We start from the raw sequence: 22,751 nt of genomic DNA, 5'->3' as shown, positions 1-22,751 counted from the left end.
GGGCAGAGAGAGAGGGAAACACAGAATCTGAAACAGGCTTCCAGGCTCTGAGTTGTCAGCACAGAGCCTGATGCAGGGCTCGAACCCACGAACTGCGAGATCATGACCTGAGCTGAAGTTGGACGCTTAACCGAATGAGCCACCCAGGCACCCCTAAATCCCAAATACTTTAAAGTTTATTTTTATTTATTTATTTTGAGAGAAACAGAGGCAGCATGAGTCAGGGAGGGGCAGAGAGAGAATCCCAAGCAGGTTCTGAGTTGCCAATGCAGGCCTTGACGTGGGGCTTATCTCATGAACCATGAGATCATGACCTGTGCCAAAATCAAGAGTCAGACGCCTAACTGACTGAGCCACCGAGGCACCCCCCCCCAAGATATTTTGAAAGGAAGAAAGATACTGAAATTTATGGCACAGTGCCATACGTATCTATGTAATACATAATTTCTTATATATTTATAAATATATAAATAAGCATATTGGAGGGAGAGAAATAAGAAATGCAGGAAAGAAGATGTGTTTAAAGCAGAATAAGGGACACAGAAGTGGGAGATATACCAATGTCAATAACAGAGATTGTGTCTTCCAAGAGATTGTTTTAATTGACTGCAGCATTATACAGTTGATTTAGTATTGATTAGTTGAAGTTGGTAAAAAATGCATATTATTTATCTTCCTGAGGTCAATTGCCCATACTCTAGGAAGCTAAGAGTTATAACTTTGAGACATAATAATATCCTTGAGACTTATTTTTCATAAGGATGGTATAGATTATGTAGACCAATGCTTCCACTGAAAAAAATTAGCTAATAAGACACTAATATATTATCAGGTCACAATTAATGTCTAAGGGTAATCCAAGGAGATAAATGAACCTAAAAACTACCTTTTCCCTGGAATCTATAGAATCCTGGAAAGTGTGAACCCCTATTTTGATGGTTTATATAATAAGGGAGGAAATCAAAGCATAACAAAGTGAGAAGTTTATAGAAGAGCTCTGCATTAATAAAAATGGATCCCTAAGAGATATACCTTTGAGATGAAAGTAAACTGGAAATGGGCAAGTCCTTGTGTGGAAATTCAGCTCTGAACTTGTTAGTGGTTGTTGACAAGTAGTGCTTCCAGATCCTGATGGAACCAAAAGCAGACCTTCTATGTAAGAAAGCTCATCCTAAGGCTAAAAACATTCATATACATAAGTTTTCCATTCTTAACTTGAACAAAGATAACTGCATACACAAGGAAACATGACACCATGAGTGAGAGCCAGCAGAAAAAAAAACAGAAGTATACCTCAAACATTTTGATTAGCAGACATAATCTAATAATATACTGAACACTTAAAGGTTATACTTGAAGATGTATAGGGAATAAGAAATGTGACAGATTATTAAAGAACCAAATAGAAATCCTAGATCTGAAATATATAACCAAAATTTAAATTCAATCAAAACTGAATAAAAGGTTTATTAGGAAAGTAGATATTACCAGATGAATAATTTGAGAAGTGAAAGATAGGTCAGAATATAATTTATCTAGCATATAGCTCAGAGAGTTCAGAAGATGAAAAATATGGAGCATATGGTTAGAAACATAGGACAAACTAAAAAGGTTTAAGATAGGATCAGAAGCAATATTTGAAAAATATTGTAGGGATGTCTGGCTGGTTCATTGGTGGAGCACATGACTCTTAATCTTAGGGTTGTGAATTCAAGCCCCAAATTGGGTGTGGAGCCCACGTAAAAAAAAAAAAAAAAAAAAAATATATATATATATATATATATATATATATTATAGAGAGATTGCATAAATTAAAAAAATATATAAAAATGAAAACGCATAGGGAAAAGACATGTAATCTTTAAATACATGACAGTTAGACAGACAGCTATGTTCCATGTTGACAATCTCTAAACTGTGGCACTGAAAACTTAAAGTAAGATATCTTCAATATGCTGAAAGAGATTAGCAAATCTTCCTGCCTTAACAGTCTTTGCACATAAGAGTCATCAAATGAGAGAATCAAATGAGAGAGATCAGTTTGGGTTTAAATTAAACAAGATGGGGGGGGCACCTGGGTGGCTCAGTCGGTTGGCCAAGGGACTACTGATTTCAGGTCAGGTCATGATATCCTGGCTTGTGGATTCAAGACCCACCCTCAAGCCCCTAGTTAGACTCTGGACTCCGCACACTGTCCTGGAGCCTGCCTGGGATTCTATCTCTAACTCTTTCTCTGCCCCTCTCCTGCTTGAACTCTCTCTCTCTCTCAAAATAAATAAACTAAAAAATTAAACAAGATCATAGGAGAGAGGTGGCGTAAAGACATTTGATTTCTCAAATATAACTTCTTACAGTTTTCCTCTGTCCATTCCTTGCCACAATTTCAAGTCCAGGAGTCTGACCTCTCTTCTAGCCTTCTTCCTTTCTGGTGACATTCACTTCTAGTCTAGTCTTAGTCACCTAAGATCATGGTCACTTTCTGGAGATGGTAGTCTCTCAGAGCTACATCATCTCTGAAATCACAAAATCAAGCACACTCCTAATGTACAGCTTACATTCTTTAAGGGCTGCAATCACTATTTATACCAATAAACCCCAAATTAGCTTCTGCCCCTCAAACGTCTCTTCTCAACTTTATTTATATAATGTAAGATCATTTATAGAACTATTTATATGGGATGCTCTATGGATAATTCAAACTCAACATGTTTTAAATTAAAATTTTTCCTTCCTCAAACCTAAACATTACCTCCAACTCTATACCTGTTCCTTCTCCTCTTCCTGTTTTTTTCTGTCAGTTAATAGCACCAACATTCACTCCATTCCCTAAACCTGAAAAAAGGTACATTTACTTCACTTTTTCTTATCAGACCTCCTCCATGTTTAAATCTGTCACACATCCTGTAAAGTTATCATTTTTTAAAATGCTTATTTTTGAGAGAGGGAGGGGGCAGACAGAGAGGGAGACAGAAGATCCGAAGCAGGCTCTGCACTGGGCTCAAACTCCGGAACCATGGGATCATTACCTGAGCCCAAGTTGGATGCTTAACCGACTGAGCCATCCAGGCGTCCCTTGTCATCTTTTTAATACAATCTTATTATTGCATTTCTAGTTGAGGTTAATATCATCTCCTTTTATATTTAAAAGCCTTTAAAACATTGCATTTCCACTGATGTAGAGTCCAAATGCCTTGGCTGGGCTTACAAAATATTTGCTTATCTCTCCAGTCTCAGTTCTCATTTCTTTCCTCTTGATCTATGGCTCAGCCATATTGATCCTATTTTAGTTATTCCAAAACAGTTCTGTCATCTCAGATTTGTACAAGTGTTTTTTGAAATTGTCTGGAAATTTTACTTAACCCCCAATTTTTGTTCCAGGAAAGTGTTTCCTGTATTTCCAAATTCTGGTCAGATGACCCTTATCTATGTTGTTAACAATAGCATATGAACTTTTGCTATCATGGTATTCATTATGTTCTATTTTTAAATGTGTAATCACTTTTCTGCCTCCATCTTTCAGGACAGGAACTATGTCTGTCTGCTTACCACTGTATCGCTAATACTCACTACTATTCCTAGCACAAGTTATATGCTCAATAAATATTTGCTCGACAAAGTAATGAATGGATGAGTAAAATATTTATAATTATGCCTTTGGAAGGTCTGGGTCTACAAAATAGGTTTATTTTCCACAACTAAACCTGGATCTAGTTTGTTCAACTTTTTAATGTCAGAAACTCGACGTATCTTACTTTATTAACTACTGTTGAGCATTTACTTTCTACTGCTGACAGGTAAGTCTCCTACAGAGTATCCCTAAGTAAATAGTACCATTTACCGAACCTGAAATGCCCAGCCTCCCCAAAGCAACTATTTGCATATATCAGGTTCAGTTACAAATGCATGATCTTATTGTCTTTTCTAAGAGACTTTGCTGATAGCTAAAGAAGACTAAAGCCTCTGGTTCCCCTTTCCTTTCCAATTTTCCTGGGAACATTCTGCTTACAAAATCAATTACATGAATTCACTTAACTATTTGTAGTTATTTTATATATTGTCTTCAAAGAGAGATCATAACTTACTTGAATTGGGGGCTATATCTTACATACGATTTTTGTATTCACCCAGCTCTTAACAGATTGTGGTTTATTCTGTTAAAGACTGAATAGTAATAGCATCGCATATCACAAAGAATGCAACTCAGAAAATAAGAATATAGGAGAAAGTGTAATTTAAATTAATCAATACAGAAGATAAATTAATAATTTGTCTCACACTTACTTGACTGTTTAAAACCTGAGAATCTGCAGTCGCGTGGTGGCGCTGCAGGATAAGATGGGGACTTTTCTGTATCATCAAAAGCTCTGGTCTCCATTAGTCAGTGGAACTGAGAGCACAGGAGAAGCAGGAAGGGGGAAAAGAGGATTTCAAGAGAAAGCTAAGGAACCAACAACACCTTCGTGGCAGGATTACAAGTCCACAGATTACCAGTGGTCCAGGCTGATAGATGAGAGGAGCAATTTAGGAGCTGTTTGCGACTGAGTTGAAACATTTCTGCAGAAAGACGTTTGTCTAAGGAGCCATGGAGTCAGGAGAGAGGTGCCCTCAGCAGATAAGGCAAGTGCTGCTTTTCTTTGTTTTCCTGGGAGGGTCTTTGGTGTGTTCAGAGCCCTGGCGCTATTCTGTATCAGAGGAAATGGAAATTGGCTCCTTTATAGCCAATGTTGTGAAAGATACAGGTTTGGGTGTTGAAGACTTGGTTGCACGGGGGGCAAGAGTCATCTTTGATGACTATAAACCATATTTACAGTTGGATCAGCAGACTGGCAACTTGCTCTTAAATGAACAACTGGACCGGGAGGCACTTTGCCATCTCACAGAACCATGTATATTGCATTTCCAGGTATTATTTGAAAATCCTTTACAGTTTTTTCGGGCTGAGCTTTGGGTCAATGACATAAATGATCATACCCCTGCATTCCTAGACAAACATATACTTCTGAAAATCTCAGAAGGTACTGCTCCAGGAGCCTCATTTCCAATGGACAGTGCCCAGGACTTGGATGTAGGAAAGAATGGTGTCCAAAACTACACATTAAGCCCCAATCCTTATTTCCATCTTAAATTACAAGACAGTGATGATGGAAGAAAATACCCAGAGCTGTTCCTGGACCAATCTCTGGATCGAGAAAAGGAATCTGAGTTTACATTAATTGTAACAGCTTTGGATGGTGGGTCCCCGTCCAGGTCTGGAACTACACTTGTTCGTATTTTGGTCTTCGATATCAATGACAATGCTCCAGAGTTTGAGAGGTCTGTCTATGAGGTTCAGGTACCAGAAAACAGCCCTCTGGACTCCTTGGTCGTTAGGGTGTCTGCTACGGATTTGGATGCGGGAATATATGGAGAACTATCATACTCATTTTCCCATGTCTCCAGAGACATACGGAAAACATTTGAAATCCATCCAATTTCTGGTGAAATCCGCTTAAAAGCGCTTCTGGATTTTGAATTAATTCAGTCATTTACAATAAATATTCAGGCAACAGATGGTGGTAGCCTTTCGGGAAAATCAGCAATTTTAGTTCAGGTTGTGGATGTGAATGACAACCCACCAGAAATAGTCATGACATCTCTTACCAGCCCCATACCAGAAAATTCGTCGCCTGAGATGGTGGTCGCTATTTTCAGTGTAAGAGATCAAGATTCTGGGGACAACGGGAGGATGGTGTGCTCAATTCAGGACGATCTCCCCTTTCTCCTGAAGCCTACCTTCAAGAATTTCTACACTCTGGTAGCAGGACTCCCACTGGACAGAGAAAGCCAGGCCGAGTACAACATCACCATCACCGTCACCGACTTGGGGACCCCCAGGCTGAAAACGCAGCACAACATAACCGTGACGGTCTCCGACGTCAACGACAACGCGCCCGCCTTCAGCCAAACCACCTACACCCTGCGCGTCCGCGAGAACAACAGCCCCTCCCTGCACATCGGCAGCGTGAGCGCCACGGACAGGGACTCGGGCGCCAACGCCCAGGTCACCTACTCGCTGCTGCCGCCCGCGGACCCGCAGCTGCCCCTGGCCTCCCTGGTGTCCATCAACGCGGACAACGGGCAGCTGTTCGCGCTCAGGTCCCTGGATTACGAGGCGCTGCAGGCGTTCGAGTTCGGCGTGCGCGCGGCCGACCGCGGCTCGCCCGCGCTCAGCAGCCAGGCGCGGGTGCGCGTGCTGGTGCTGGACGACAACGACAACGCGCCCTTCGTGCTGTACCCGCCGCAGAACGGCTCTGCGCCCTGCACCGAGCTGGTGCCCAGGGCGGCCGAGGCGGGCTACCTGGTGACCAAGGTGGTGGCGGTGGACGGCGACTCGGGCCAGAACGCCTGGCTGTCGTACCAGCTGCTCAAGGCCACGGAGCCCGGGCTGTTCGGCGTGTGGGCGCACAACGGCGAGGTGCGCACGGCCCGGCTGCTGAGCGAGCGCGACGCCGTCAAGCACAGGCTGGTGGTGCTGGTCAAGGACAATGGCGAGCCGCCGCGCTCGGCCAGCGTCACGCTGCACGTGCTGCTGGTGGACGGCTTCTCGCAGCCCTACCTGCCGCTCCCGGAGGTGGCGGCGGCCGAGGCGCGGGCAGACCCGCTCACCGTCTACTTGGTCGTGGCCTTGGCGTCCGTGTCGTCGCTCTTCCTGTTCTCGGTGCTGGTGTTCGTGGCGGTGCGGCTGTGCAGGCGGAGCCGGGCGGCGTCTGCGGGTCGCTGCTCGGGGCCCGAGGGCCACTTTCCGGGCCACCTGGTGGACGTCAGCGGCGCGGGGACGCTGTCGCAGAGCTACCAGTACGAGGTGTGTCTTCGGGGAGGATCGGGGACCAGTGAATTCAAGTTCCTTAAACCCGCTATCCCCAACGTCTCTCCCCCAGAAGGTAAAATGGAGGAAAGCCACACCTTTCTGAATGGCTTTGAGTTCATTTAGGGATTTGATTACTCTGCAGAACTTTTAGAGTGAGTGCTATTTCTTTGTAAAATATGTTCATTGTAATGTAAAATTCTTTGTTTTGGGTAACTTCATTTTACTTAAGAGTTTCCAGAAGTTTTGATGAATTTTCTGCTATCTACTTTTTAAATATTAACTGTGGAAAAACTAAGGGAGCTAGGATTTGCTTAGACTTTCTTCCAAAATGCAGCCTCAAGTAATTTATTCAAATATACAGCATTTTCCCTTCAAGCTTAATGGTACACTGGGTTCAGTCATATTCTCTGGGTGTCTAAGCTGTAGATCCTCTCACTGAAACTGTTTTTATATGTTTGATAGAGGAAAGTGCATGATGTAAATAAAAACCATGCATGGTTTCTGAGATGTTATCTTATTTAGATTTTTTAAAAAACCGTAATCAATTTTGCCAATCTTTCCAACCAAATATTTGAGTAATTTTTCTGCATTTAGGTATTTTTCTTTGTAAACACTTTGGAACTGTATATATTGCTGGAAGATGTATTAAAATGAATTTTAATCTTGTTTGGATTAAGATACATATCCAGCCCACACTTCTTGTCTGAGAACTTCCTGGGACTTCCCAAGGGAGGTAATCACTGTTGAGATGTTTATTATACTTTTCTTTACCTCTCTTGGCCATTTTTGATTAGCCTAGTAATAGACTCCTGATTAAAGTAGACATAGTCACATTCTCCAAGCCTCTAAATTTCTACTTATGATGTAGTTCATCTATTTTTTTCTTGATTGCTTGTAACTAGGAAATAAATATTAAGTATGGGCTGAGGTAGCCATGTTATACTTGTGTAAGCTGGCAGGACAGAGTGGCATGTAGAGAGGGAAGAAAGAAAGGAGGACTGGAAGGAAAATGAGAAGGAATAAGGGACTGGTGGAGGCAGAAGCCTAAGAAACAGAAGAGACTAAGAGCCATTTGATTCTAGGCATGTTAGTTCCTGATTCCAGTGTTCCTAAGTCCCTAATGTCTAATTGTCCTTCACATTTGCAGTGAAACTCCAGTTCCCTAATAATAAAACTCCTTTATTTAACGCATCTTGGGGAGAAGGCATTTGTTGAAACCAAACTCTTTTGGAATGATACATGCAATTTTGAGTATTCAATTAGACTACCATAAACTCTGGTCTTTTACTGCAGGTTTTTAATATTACCTTAATCAATGAATGGGATAAAAATGTACAAGCTTAGAGATAACTAATCTGTACTAGAGAGTTTTGTTACAAAACTTAATTTTGTAAATAATTTATAAGATCTTTCAACTTAAAGATGTTATAAAATGTTTTATGGAATATTTTGTTAACAGGTATCCCTCCTTTGTTTAAATGTGCTTCAGGATTAGTTTTAAAAAGTAACATTGAATTTGTTATTGTTTGGATATCTATACATCAAACCTTCCTTAGCATCTCTTTTAAAAATAACTAAGTTCAATGTGAACAGAATTATTTTATCATTTAATGTAAAATCTTCAGGATCTATAAATAATCCCATTTATAAATAATATGGGGTAATTCATGATTTCATTAGTAGTAATTTGATTGATTCTAGTCTATTACTAGAACTTTCATGAAAAAAATTTCAAGCTTTCTACCAAGTATATGGGCTTAAAATGTTCTTCTCAGAAGAGAAAATAATGTGAAAATTTATCTGAGAGATGACAAATGGGAATTAAAAACTAATTTTGATCCATTAATTTACTGATACAGGTACCAGCATCTACCTATTAATATTTTTTAAAGTGCATGGACATTAAGGGCACATTTTCTTGGACTTTTGATTCCATAATAAAGAGTTTGATGCATGACCAACATCTTTCTATGAGGAAAATTATCAGATTTTTATTGTTACCAGCATGTTCTCACATTTTAGATTTACATAATCAAATTTGTTTTGCTGTGTAGAGGAAAACATTATAAAATAGAATGTCAGTTTGAGTGATTTGTACCTTAATAGAATTAAACTAATATGCAAGACAGTTTTTACACTTGGCCCATGCTGTTTTCCCAGTTAGCTACATATTAGTGTACCAGATTTCATGATAGTATCTATTTAAAAGTTATTAAAATTTTGGCTAAAGTTTGATGCAACTGGGGAGACACAGATCCCCTACCACAAGATGTTTTTCCCATTGCTAAGACTCTGAAGTCATGCTAGGGTGCCAGGATCCCAAGCTATTCAGAGACATGTGAGCTGCTTGCTAAAAATGAGTTGTGATCTTCCTTATTTGATATAAGTTTTACCTGCTCTTTCAGATGAATCCATCTTATTTTCTTCTGCACTTTATTTATTGGCTTAACTTCAGCCCTTTATTTTTATGATCTTCACCATGCTATTTTTCAAGATCTCAGTGAATCTCTGCTTCAACATGTGTCTTGATTTTAGGAATAAATGTAGATATCTTCACAAATTGTTTTGTACAATGGAACAAATCAGTACAGTATGCTCACATAGGTACAGACACATTCTCCTTAGACAAAATTTACACATAAGTCATCCATAACCCCTTCAACTTTTTTAATGTTTATTTATTTTTGAACGAAAGAGAGTGTGGGGAGGAACAGAGTGATCTGGGGACAGAGGATCCTAAGTGGCCCCATGTTGACAGTGGAGAGCCCAATGTGGGGCTGGAACTCATGAACCCTGAGATCATGACCTGAGCCAAAGTCCCAACACTTCACCTATTGAGCTGCCCAGGCACTCCTAAACTTTCTTTTTTTAAAATTTTATTTCTTAAATTTTAAGTTTATTTCTTTATTTTGAGAGAGAGAGCAAGTGCAGGTTAGGGGCAGAGAGACAGAGAATCCCATGCAGGCTCCACGCTGTCAGCATGCCTTATGCAGGGCTGGATCCCACCATCCCTGAGATCATGACCTGAGCAGAAATCAAGAGTCTGATGCTTAACCCGCTGAACCACCCAGGTGCCCCACCCCTTAAACTGTCTATTGAATTTGCATAGTAAACCAATTCTAGCTGGTCTATCACTTAAGTTTATACTCCTGAAACATGTGAATGAATCTCTTCACCTACTGTAGTGGCAGTGAGTTTGTGTATATTCTTTGTTTAGGAATAGACTGATAGCAACACCGTTTTCTACTTAATTTTTCCCCAGAGCACAGATTATACAATATAATAGACAAGTCCATGAGGTCAGAGAAGGTATTTGTATTTCCAACACTTAGTACAATATTTGACGTATAACATGAAATAAGTGTTTGTTGAACAAATACAGTTGGCTTTGTTCTTGCCAACATCCTTTCCTAACGTGCTTGTCACCATTTCCACATTTATAACTTCACAGGAGAATACAAGTTATCATTTTATTTATAAACCATCCCATGTGTAATCTGTGGTATGTTTTTGTGTGTGCATGTAAATAAAATGAGTGTTATACGTTTTGTAGCATCGTCAGCAAACTAGGTTTAAGTACAACACATGGTGGCGCTGTAAGCTAAGGCTGGGAATACCAGACAGGCGGATGGTTACTGTCCCTGCAGTTATACGCAGATCTAAGAGAAGAGAATTAACCTTGCGGCAGGGATCGACTTGCAGAGCAGTTTGCCTAAAGACCCAGTAAGTACCCAGATTCTAAAGGCTTTTGGCGTTGGAGAAATGGAGGCTGAAGAGGAGCGTTTTCCTAGACTAAGGCAAGTTCTTCTTCTCTTTGTTTTGCTGGCTCACACTTGCGCGGAGCGGGAAGATTATTTTATTACAGAAGAAACAGAGAGTGGTTCTTTTGTGGCCAATCTAGCAAAGGATATAGGGCTAGGGTCAAGAGAGCTCTCTCGGCGGAGGGCTCGGATCATTTTTAACAATGACAAAAAGCATTTTCAGCTGAACCTTCAGACTGGAGATTTACAAGTAAATGAGAAACTGGATCGGGAAGAATTGTGTGGCTCCACTGAACCTTGTGTACTGCAATTTCAAGTGTTACTGGAAGAACCTTTGGAGGTATATAGGTATAAGCTTTTGGTCACTGACATAAATGACAATTCCCCTGTGTTCCCAGAGGCAGAAATGATTTTAAAAATCATGGAAAATACTCTTCCAGGGGCTGTGTTTCCCCTGAAAAATGCGCAAGATTTGGATGTAGGTGTCAATAATGTTCAAAACTACACCATTTATCCCAACTCCCATTTCCACGTGCTCACCCGCAACAGCGGTGAAGGCAGAAAATACCCGGAACTGGTTCTGGACAAAGCCCTAGATCGAGAACAGCAGCCCGAGTTTAGATTAACTCTAATGGCAGTAGATGGTGGAACTCCTCCCAAAACTGGGACTACCCTGGTCCTCATTCATGTTTTGGACATCAATGACAATGCTCCTGAGTTTGTGCAGCCACTCTATCGTGTGCAGATCCTGGAAAACAGTCCCCTGGGATCTCTTATTGTCACTGTTTCAGCTAGAGATTTAGACACAGGAATAAACGGTGAAGTAGTCTATTCATTTTTCTATGGCGATGAAGAGATTACTAGGACATTTGCACTAAATGAACTCACAGGAGAAATTAAAATAATTAGGAAATTAGATTTTGAAAAAATTAAGTCATATGAGCTGGATATTAAGGCTTCTGATGGGGCAGGTCTTTCGGGAAAATGCACTGTCATAATAGAGGTGGTGGATATAAATGACAACACCCCAGAAATGACGGTGGCTTCTCTTATAAGTTCCATCCCTGAAAATTCCCCTGAGACCACGATAGCTCTTTTCAGTATTCAAGACCCAGACTCTGGGGAAAATGGGAGGATAGTTTGTTCCATCCAGGAAGATGTTCCGTTCACTCTGAAACATTCTGTTGAAAATTTCTACAAGTTAGTAACAGAAGGAGTGCTAGACAGAGAGACAAGATCTGAGTACAACATCACCATCACCGTCACCGACTTAGGGACCCCCAGGCTGAAAACGCAGCACAACATAACCGTGACGGTCTCCGACGTCAACGACAACGCCCCCGCCTTCAGCCAAACCACCTACACCCTGCGCGTCCGCGAGAACAACAGCCCCGCCCTGCACATCGGCAGCGTGAGCGCCACGGACAGGGACTCGGGCGCCAACGCCCAGGTCACCTACTCGCTGCTGCCGCCCGCGGACCCGCAGCTGCCCCTGGCCTCCCTGGTGTCCATCAACGCGGACAACGGGCAGCTGTTCGCGCTCAGGTCCCTGGATTACGAGGCGCTGCAGGCGTTCGAGTTCGGCGTGCGCGCGGCCGACCGCGGCTCGCCCGCGCTCAGCAGCCAGGCGCGGGTGCGCGTGCTGGTGCTGGACGACAACGACAACGCGCCCTTCGTGCTGTACCCGCCGCAGAACGGCTCTGCGCCCTGCACCGAGCTGGTGCCCAGGGCGGCCGAGGCGGGCTACCTGGTGACCAAGGTGGTGGCGGTGGACGGCGACTCGGGCCAGAACGCCTGGCTGTCGTACCAGCTGCTCAAGGCCACGGAGCCCGGGCTGTTCGGCGTGTGGGCGCACAACGGCGAGGTGCGCACGGCCCGGCTGCTGAGCGAGCGCGACGCCGTCAAGCACAGGCTGGTGGTGCTGGTCAAGGACAATGGCGAGCCGCCGCGCTCGGCCAGCGTCACGCTGCACGTGCTGCTGGTGGACGGCTTCTCGCAGCCCTACCTGCCGCTCCCGGAGGTGGCGGCGGCCGAGGCGCGGGCAGACCCGCTCACCGTCTACTTGGTCGTGGCCTTGGCGTCCGTGTCGTCGCTCTTCCTGTTCTCGGTGCTGGTGTTCGTGGCGGTGCGGCTGTGCAGGCGGAGCCGGGCGGCGTCTGCGGGTCGCTGCTCGGGGCCCGAGGGCCACTTTCCGGGCCACTTGGTGGACGTCAGCGGCGCGGGGACGCTGTCCCAGAGCTACCAGTACGAGGTGTGTGAGGAGAGGATCTGGGACCAAGGAATTTAAGTTTTTGAAATCTGTTGTCTCCATTGCTCAACAGAAGTCTGTGAATGATGTGGAGGAAAACACACATTTTGTAAATTTTGGATTCAATTACGAATTTGGATGAAGGTTAGTTCTTTCTAAATATGATAGGTCTCCATTACTGCTTTGGTCCATATAGAATGTGTTTCTTGGGTGTTTTGCTGATTCCACATTCCTATTAAAGGGATTAGAAATATTCTTTAAGCATATCCTCATATTTACTCTGTTTTTTTTTATTTCTATTTTGATGGAAACAAAGAAATTTCAAATTTATTGCTTTACTGAAAAATCATGAACATGTGGTTCAGTTTATCAACTTTTCATTATCGAGCACTGTTGATTTGAAGATGACTCCAGCTCCATCCTCTATTTGGTTGTTATATGGAAGCTCTAAATTTTTGATGTTGTGGTTACTTAGGAGGTATCATTCATTAACATAATGGAGCCTATGTTTAATCTGATATTAAGCTTACCTATCTTAAATTTTTAAGTGGAAAAAAGTTCTGCAAAAAATGCATATTTTTGTTTCACGGTAGTATTAAATAGAAAGGCTACAATTTCTCCCATATTTAAGGGCTTTTCTTCTATAACAACCTTCAATATATCATATATATGAGTATTATTAAAAGATTATTAGATTATTTCAAGATACTTAAATGATAGATCCTTTTTGTCTAGCCCACCCCATCATGTTCGGTAAACTTCTCTCTTCAGTTGAAGTGACATTTATTCTACATTTCAGCTACATTTATTTCACTCATTTCCCCTTGTGACTTCAGACAATCAGACAAGATGGTAGATATCGCTAATCCAAGCTGAGCAAATCTGACTCTTTTGTTTAAAAAATGGCTTTAGAAATCAGATCTAAAATAGTTTTTCTGTTGGGCACCTGGGTGGCTCAGAGCCCCTCATCAGTCTCTGTGCTGACAGCCTGGAGCCTGGATCCTGCTTCGGATTCTGTGTCTCCTCTCTCTGACCCTCCCCCACTCATGCTCTGTCTCTGTTTCTCTCTCAAGAATAAGTAAACGCTAAAAAAATGTTTTATTTATTTATTTTTGTTTATTTATTTTTGAGACAGAGAAAGACAGAGCTTGAGCAGGGGAGGGGCAGAGAGAGAGGGAGGCACAGAAACTGAAGCAGGCTCCAGGCTCTGAGCTGTCAGCACAGAGCCCTATGCGGGGCTTGACCTCACAAGCTGTGAGATCAGGACCTGAGCTGAAGTCGGTCGCTTAACCGACTGGGCCACCCAGGCGCCCCTAAAAAAATGTTTTAAAATAGTTTTTCTGTTAAGAACTTAACAAGAATGTGATATCATGTTGGCTAAATAAATGGAAAGAAACACAGAAAGTCAATCCACTTAGGGAAAAGAAGAAAGGAGATGCCTAAAAAGCAACTTTACAGATTAATCAATCTCTCCCAAGTCTGCTTTCTCCCTTGGGTTTTTGGAAACAAATATGTGCTCTTTTAATAAATCTCCTTTTAATTATGATAGCTAAGTGGATTTTTCCCTTGTCAAAAGCATGTTTAGATATTCTTTCATGGGTTGAACTTTACTATTAATTGGAAATTTTTAACTTAGGGTTTTTATATTAATGTAATATTTGGGATCAAAAGTTTGTGGAATATTAGTAAGGGATAAGCACAAGCTTTTGTTAAAATGTATGATTTTGAGAAGAATTGGTGGCTATTTTCAAATTTTACTGTTTTTGGAATGTCTTATGAAAATTCTACGTAGGAGTTTTTGCATATAATCAGTGTCATAATAGCATTAGGGTGAAATAACATTGACAATGTGAAATGTGTTCTAAAAGAGATGTATACCTTTTTTGTAGAATCTTTATAACCTGGTTGTTATGTTCTGGTTTTTGTTTGTATTTTAGAATCTATTCCATTGCATAGTGGAAGCCAGAGTGTTTTGCCATTTGATGAAATACATTTAGATCACTCTGAATTATTGCAAATTACTATTCAAAAGAACATAGAAAATGGCTACTTGGGAATATGGGGTCTTGTTTATCCAGCTCATATAATGAACTAGGGTCCCAGAAAAAAAGGGGGTCTTCTACATTAGGAGGAGAATCCATCTATGAGAATTTTAAAATTAATTGTGATTTATTGATTGATCTATTCAACAAATATTTGTTGAGTATCCACCATGTGTCAGGGACTCTTATAGATGCTGGGGGATGTGGAAGTCAACAAAACAAAGTTCTCAAGCACAAAAATGACACAGAAAAGAAAAAACTAATTATGTATGTATATGCTATATCAGATGGTGGTCAATACTAAGGAGAAAAAGCAGGGTAAGAGTTATAGGACTTATATGCATTTTCCCATAGTTTGAAAGTTTCATAAAATCATAATTCTCTGACCTTATGTTGAAATGGCATCATAAACTGGAACTAACTGGTAGTTTTTTCTTTGATATGATTCAACCAATGGGAACCACAATTCTGTCACATACACTGCCTAGAATTTGAAAGAAAATCCAGAAGAATTAACCCTTTCCTTTTTGCTGAGGGAATTTTAAGAAATCACATAAGCATATGCTGTTATTTTTATAAGATGACATACCACTATTGTCTTCTTTCACTTCTCATCTTTCAGAGCACCTCACCCATACTACAGGTTTTAAAAAGTAAGGACCATGTTTAGGTTCTTTGCTGATCTGTTTCAGAACTTAGTACATAGATATCAATAACACTTTTTTTAATGAAGGAATGAATAATTATAATTGCATGGTTTTCTGATTACATCATTTCCAAACCATTTCCAAACTCCTAATAGCTGGCTAGGTATCATACAGAGGGAATAAATTGTAGCAGTTCTTTTCGAAGACAACGCATGGTGGCGCTGCAGGCTAAGGCGTAAAAAAAAAAAAAAAAAAAAAAAAAAAAAAAAAACCCCAGGAACTGCTACGAACTCTACCTTAGATCTATAGCCGAAGACAAAAGCCTGTAAGCAGAGTTCCGGACTGTAAGTCTTACTACTCACCATCATTTCTGGACAGGTTACCGACTAAGAGATCTATCACCGTCCCTAAGGTAGAGCTGAGCCCCGTTTCTGGAAAGCATTTATGGAATTAAAGATGGAGGTCGGAAAAGAGTGTTTTCCTAAACAAAGGCAAGTCCTGATTCTCTTTCTCATGTTGGGAGTGGCTCTGGCAGGCTGGAAATCCCGACGCTATTCCGTGATGGAGGAAACAGAGAGTGGTTCGTTTGTGGCCAATCTGGCCAAGGACCTGGGGCTGGGAGTTGGGGAGCTAGCCGCGCGGGGAGCCCGGGTGGTCTCTGAGGATAACGAACCCCGCTTGCAGCTTGATCTGCATACCGGGGAATTGATACTGCATGAGAAACTGGATCGGGAGGAGATGTGCGGCCCCACAGATCCATGTGTAATGCATTTCCAAGTGTTACTGAAAAAACCACTGGGAGTATTTCGAGCTGAACTACTGGTGAGAGACATAAATGATCATTCTCCTGAGTTTCCTGAAAGAGAAATGACTCTGAAAATCTCAGAGACTAGCCCTCCTGGAACCGCGTTTCCACTGAAAAAAGCCCAGGACTTGGACGTGGGCAACAACAACATCCAAAATTACAGTATCAGTTCCAACCCTCATTTCCATATTTCTACCCGCACCCGGGGGGATGGCAGGAAATACCCAGAGCTGGTACTAGACAAAGAGCTGGATCGCGAAAAGCAGTCCGAACTCAGCTTAACCCTCACAGCGCTGGATGGCGGCTCTCCACCCCGGTCTGGCACCGCCCAGGTTCGCATCTTCGTCTTAGACGTCAATGACAATGCCCCTGAGTTTGCACAGACACTCTACCAGGTGCAAGTTCCAGAGAACAGCCCTGTAGGTACGCTAGTAGTCAAGGTCTCTGCTAGAGATTTAGACACTGGGACAAATGGGGAAATATCATACTCCTATTTTTATAGTTCCCAAGAAATAAGCGCAACTTTTGAGCTAAACAACCTTTCAGGAGAAGTTCGCCTACTTAAAAAATTAGATTTTGAGACAATATCTTCATATGAGCTGGAAATAGATGCGACTGATGGTGGGGGGCTTTCTGGAAGATGTTCTGTCTCCATTGAGGTGGTGGATGTTAACGATAACTTCCCAGAACTAACGATTTCATCACTCACCAGCCCCATTCCTGAAAATTCTCCAGAGACAGAAGTGGCCTTGTTTAGAATTCGAGACCGAGACTCGGGGGACAACGGAAGGATGACTTGTTCCATCCAGGATGATCTTCCCTTCGTCCTGAAGCCATCAGAAGAGAATTTCTACACCCTGGTAACAAATGGGGCGTTAGACAGAGAGACAAGACCCGAGTACAACATCACCATCACCGTCACCGACTTGGGGACCCCCAGGCTGAAAACGCAGCACAACATAACCGTGACGGTCTCCGACGTCAACGACAACGCCCCCGCCTTCAGCCAAACCACCTACACCCTGCGCGTCCGCGAGAACAACAGCCCCGCCCTGCACATCGGCAGCGTGAGCGCCACGGACAGGGACTCGGGCGCCAACGCCCAGGTCACCTACTCGCTGCTGCCGCCCGCGGACCCGCAGCTGCCCCTGGCCTCCCTGGTGTCCATCAACGCGGACAACGGGCAGCTGTTCGCGCTCAGGTCCCTGGATTACGAGGCGCTGCAGGCGTTCGAGTTCGGCGTGCGCGCGGCCGACCGCGGCTCGCCCGCGCTCAGCAGCCAGGCGCGGGTGCGCGTGCTGGTGCTGGACGACAACGACAACGCGCCCTTCGTGCTGTACCCGCCGCAGAACGGCTCTGCGCCCTGCACCGAGCTGGTGCCCAGGGCGGCCGAGGCGGGCTACCTGGTGACCAAGGTGGTGGCGGTGGACGGCGACTCGGGCCAGAACGCCTGGCTGTCGTACCAGCTGCTCAAGGCCACGGAGCCCGGGCTGTTCGGCGTGTGGGCGCACAACGGCGAGGTGCGCACGGCCCGGCTGCTGAGCGAGCGCGACGCCGTCAAGCACAGGCTGGTGGTGCTGGTCAAGGACAATGGCGAGCCGCCGCGCTCGGCCAGCGTCACGCTGCACGTGCTGCTGGTGGACGGCTTCTCGCAGCCCTACCTGCCGCTCCCGGAGGTGGCGGCGGCCGAGGCGCGGGCCGACCCGCTCACCGTCTACTTGGTCGTGGCCTTGGCGTCCGTGTCGTCGCTCTTCCTGTTCTCGGTGCTGGTGTTCGTGGCGGTGCGGCTGTGCAGGCGGAGCCGGGCGGCGTCTGCGGGTCGCTGCTCGGGGCCCGAGGGCCACTTTCCGGGCCACCTGGTGGACGTCAGCGGCGCGGGGACGCTGTCCCAGAGCTACCAGTATGAGGTGTGTCTGACGGGAGACTCGGGGACCAATGAGTTCAAGTTCTTGAAGCCCTTCTTCCCCAGTATTCTAAACCAGGACCTTGGGAGGAAGTCAGAGGGAAATCCAACGTTCCAGAATAGTTTAGGTATCTGAAAGTTTCCTGTTTGCTTTTACATTAGCTTTGTCTCCTTCACCTTTCTGTTTATTTTTTAATCCAGTAGTAATTTTAATTCTACTCCCCCCCCCATTTTCCATAGTAAATTTACTTTGCTTTGTTGGCTTGGTTGTCTTATGATTATTTTTACAATTATTGTATAATCAGCAAAAGTTTTATATCAGGAAATTCACATTTCTGATTAAAATTTTCATACTCATTCCTAAAGGATAATATGAAAATTAACCTCTTAGAATAAACAATTCTCATTTTGAAAATATTTTACTGGGGGCGCCTGGGTGGCGCAGTCGGTTAAGCGTCCGACTTCAGCCAGGTCACGATCTCGCGGTCCGTGAGTTCGAGCCCCGCGTCAGGCTCTGGGCTGATGGCTCGGAGCCTGGAGCCTGTTTCCGATTCTGTGTCTCCCTCTCTCTCTGCCCCTCCCCCGTTCATGCTCTGTCTCTCTCTGTCCCAAAAATAAATAAAAAATGTTGAAAAAAAAATTTGAAAATATTTTAATGACTATATGATATTACATAAGAATGTCTGATTCCTTTTAACATACTTCATTTTTAAATTACTGGAATCCTTTTAGTTTCTATTAGTAACACAGCTACAACTTTTGTATAACCCCTTGTGAGTTTTGGGTGAAATCAGTTTGTATATACTAATGTCTAGTTTCTTCTGAGTTCTGTTTGGATTTTTCTTTTACTAATAGGCATCAATGTATATATTTTCATGCTATTTATTTTTTTAAAAATCACACTTGTAATCATTAGATTTTCACTCTGAAATATATATGTCACCTCATGAAAGTATATCTTTATTATGATTTCTTTCTCATATTAATTAATGTTGAAAAGACTTATGGGTTGTCACTTACATGTAACTTAAATTACAATCTTGTTAAGAGTCCTGGGCAGATTTGCTGATACCCAGATTGACTGTGTTGAGGACTTCCTAGATACTCTAAAGATTCTAGTATCGAGTAATACATTGCTTACAGTTGTCCCCTGGGATTGCAGAGTAATTCTCAAATGAGTTCCAGATTCTAGGCCTAGTGGAGCTTTTGATGGCACAATATGCCAGTATCTACTTGCCTTTGGATGATGACATTGTGCTTATTGTTAAGGGATTTGAAAGAAAATACATTGTATATTACTATTAGTTAGCCAAAGAAAATTTATCTCAACCTCCAAGAGCCTCTTAATTTTGGAAATGCTATAAAATAGTGTGCGTAGGCAGAATAATGGCCCCCTAAAGACTTCTGCATCCTAATTCCTGGAACCTGTGAAGATGTTATGCTATACTGTGAAGATGAATTAGGTTCAGATGGAATTAAGGTTGCTAATTAGCTAACCTTAAAATAGGGAGAATATCCCAGATGTTCTGTGTAGGAGTGATTTAATAAGTCAAAAGGCTTTAAGAACACATCTGAGTTTTCCCTGAGATGCGGAAGAAATTCTGTCTGTGGGCAGTGGCTTCAGCTTGTGCTCCAGAGTTTCAGCCAGCCCTGTAATTGCCTGCCCTACAGATAATGGACTTGCCTAGCCAGCTCTCACAATTGAGTAAGTCACTTCCTTGCAACAAATCTTTCATTTTGTATCTCCTAATGGTTCTGTTTCTGCAGTTGAACACTGAATGCCACAGGTTTTGTTACCTGGGAGTGGAATGCTGTTGTAACAAATAACTAAAATCATGAAAGTTTTTTTGGAACTGGAAGGAAGGCAGAGGCTGGAAGAATTTTGAAAAGCATGATGGAAAAAGTCTAGATTGTTTTGGACAGACTGTTAGTAGAAATATGGATGTTATCAATTCTACTATCAAAGTCTCAGGAGGAAATGACCATGGTGGAGAAAATATACGTTGCCTTACGGAATATCTAAATCCTTGTAAAGAGAATGCTGGTAGAAATATGGGTGTTAAAGTCACTGATAATGAGGGCTCAGAAAGAAATGAGGTGAAGAAGGTGATATTGGAAAGTAAAGAGAATCCTTGTTATATAGTAGCAGAAAACTAGGCTGAGTTGTGTCCTGCAGTTTTACCGAAGAAGGACTTGTAAATAATCAGCTTGGTTATTTAACTGAGGAGATTTCCAGGCAAGGAGTTGGAGGCGCAACCTCATTTCTTCTTGATGCTTATAATAAAATATGAGAGTAATGAGACAGATGGAGGGAAGAACTGTTAAGCAAAAAGGAACTAGAACTTGGTCATGTGGGAAATTCTCAGCCTATTCAAATGGCAAAAGGGGCTCAAAAAGGAAAGTCACTATTAGGAAAGCATGCTTTAGAGAGAAAGCCAAGGGTGTCACAGGACAACCTTTTGATAGTGCTTTGGAAGAATTAATAGGTAAGAGTATTCAGTCATGCAGCAGGTTCTTTAAAGAGATTAGGCATGTGTTTCATGGAAATCCCAAACATCTCAGCCGAAGTCAGTAATAGAGATGAGATTACCCAGGAAAGAACTCTGAAGCAGCCCTTTGTATAGGAGAGAGAATCCCTGTGACATACACAAGGGACTCAAAAGGTTCTTGAGAATGTTATACCGGCAGAAATATTACCAGCATAAGTTGGAAGGCACAGAGAGAATGATAGAAAAGAAACCTGTTGTACTTCACAATTATATAAGCAAGAAACGACTGAAAAAACTACTTAGCTAAAACATGTACTACCCTCTCATGCAAAAGATGACTCTTAAAACAGAGCTGGAGCCTGGAGGGTGGAGCTCCAAACCCAGGCCTTGAAAGCAAATAGAGTTTTCCTACATGCATTTCTACATTTCTTGGAACATATGACTGCTTTCATTTTCTGTTTTTTGAACTGGAATAACTATTGTTACCTATGCCCTCTTGTCATTATACAGTTTGAAGAACAGATAATTAGTTTTACTGGTCCACAGATGGAGAGGAATTATGCTCAGGATAGGTAATTAGAGTCTCAACCATACCTAATTTAGATGATGTCACTGGTGAAATTTGGAACTTTTGAGTTGATGAGATTTAGATGAAATTATGGACTGAGTTGATACTATAATGAGATGAGATCTTTGGGGACCTTGAATATATTTTTTTAATGTGGAATGAATGTGGATCTTTGGCGGGGGGCAGAGAATGGAGTGTGGTAAGAAGGATAATGGCCCCACAAAGTAATCTCTGGAACCATGAGTATCAAGTTAAGTGGCAAAGAGGAATTAAAATTGCTGGTAGAATTAAGTTGATAATCAGCTGACCTTAAACTAGATTACCCTAGACAACCCAGGTGAATCCAATGCAATCACAAGAGCCCTTAATAAGAGTCATTATCAGAGAGATGTTTTAGGAAAGACTTGGCCAGCCTTTGGTGAGTTTGAAGATGGAAGGGACCCTCCAGTGAAGGAATTCAGGGAGGCACTAGAAGCTAGATAAGGCAAAAATATATTCTCCCTTAGAGCCTACAGAAAGGGATGCAGCCCTACCTTAAATATAGCCCAGTGAGACCCATTTTAGACTTCTGTCTTCTAGAACTGTAAAATATTAAACTTGAGTTTTTAAGTCACAATTTTTTTGTAATTTGTTACAGCAACAATAGGAAACAGAAGTGACTACTAAAAAGCCATTTCTGAACCCATTTTTCTTTGCCTTCCCCTCTTCTAGGCCAAAATATTCATGTTCCCATGATCCCTTGCAGGTAGGAATATAGTATTCAGCTGTTGTTAATGATTTGAAAGTGCATTTGGGGAATTTTGCTTAAGGGAAATTTTTCTTTTTTTAAAGCTTTTTTCTTTTCCTTTTTTAAATTGAAGTATAGTTGATACACAATGTTAAATGGGTTTCAGGTGTATAATTCAGTAATTTAACAACCCCATATATTATGCTTTACTCATCACAAGTGTAGGTACCATCTTACAACACTATTACAATGCCATTGACTGTATTCCCTATGCCCTACCTTTCATCCCCGTGAATTATACATTCCATAACTGGAAGCCTGTGTCTCTCACTCTTCTTCACCTTTTGTACACATCACCACTTCCCTCCTCTCTGGCAAACACCAGTTTGTTCTTTGTGTTTGTGGGTCTGTTTTTGTTTCTGTTTTTGGTTTGTTCAGGTTTTTTTTTTTTTTTTTTTTTTTTTTTTTTTTAGATTCCACATGTAAGTGCAATCATATGGTATTTGTCTGTCTGACATGTGTCACTTTGCATAATACACTTAGGTCCATGTTGTTGAAAATGGTGAGATCTTGTTCTTCTTAAGGGCTGAATAATATTCTGTTGTGTGTGTGTATGTGTATATATATATATATATATATATATATATATATATACATACACATACACATCACATCATCTTTATCCATTCATCTGTTGATGGACTCTTAAGTTGC

General features: G+C 42.2%; 3 protein-coding genes across 3 annotated transcripts; all 3 read left to right on the top strand.

Moving 5' to 3' along the window:
* The first annotated feature begins 1,825 nt into the window (after nucleotides 1-1,825).
* On the top strand, nucleotides 1,826-8,975 carry LOC109252198 (protocadherin beta-18-like). Its single transcript, XM_053907407.1, has one exon. It carries the CDS (start codon nucleotides 4,583-4,585, stop codon nucleotides 6,968-6,970), a length of 2,388 nt encoding a protein of 795 aa, XP_053763382.1. The 5' UTR covers nucleotides 1,826-4,582; the 3' UTR covers nucleotides 6,971-8,975.
* Nucleotides 8,976-9,086: 111 nt separating this feature from the next.
* On the top strand, nucleotides 9,087-13,111 carry LOC128772509 (protocadherin beta-15-like). Its single transcript, XM_019424456.2, is given in 2 exon segments — nucleotides 9,087-12,864; nucleotides 12,866-13,111. Coding segments are annotated over 2 exon segments (2,388 nt in total). The 5' UTR covers nucleotides 9,087-10,609; the 3' UTR covers nucleotides 12,999-13,111.
* Nucleotides 13,112-15,790: 2,679 nt separating this feature from the next.
* Nucleotides 15,791-18,510, top strand: LOC128778309 (protocadherin beta-15-like). Its single transcript, XM_053907406.1, has one exon. It carries the CDS (start codon nucleotides 15,990-15,992, stop codon nucleotides 18,387-18,389), a length of 2,400 nt encoding a protein of 799 aa, XP_053763381.1. The 5' UTR covers nucleotides 15,791-15,989; the 3' UTR covers nucleotides 18,390-18,510.
* Nucleotides 18,511-22,751: the final 4,241 nt, after the last annotated feature.

Source organism: Panthera pardus, unplaced genomic scaffold (genome assembly GCF_024362965.1).
Source record: "Panthera pardus isolate Hobbes unplaced genomic scaffold, ASM2436296v1 HiC_scaffold_2, whole genome shotgun sequence".
NCBI classification, from domain to species: Eukaryota; Metazoa; Chordata; class Mammalia; order Carnivora; family Felidae; genus Panthera; species Panthera pardus.
This window is presented reverse-complemented; position numbering and strand designations above follow the sequence as displayed.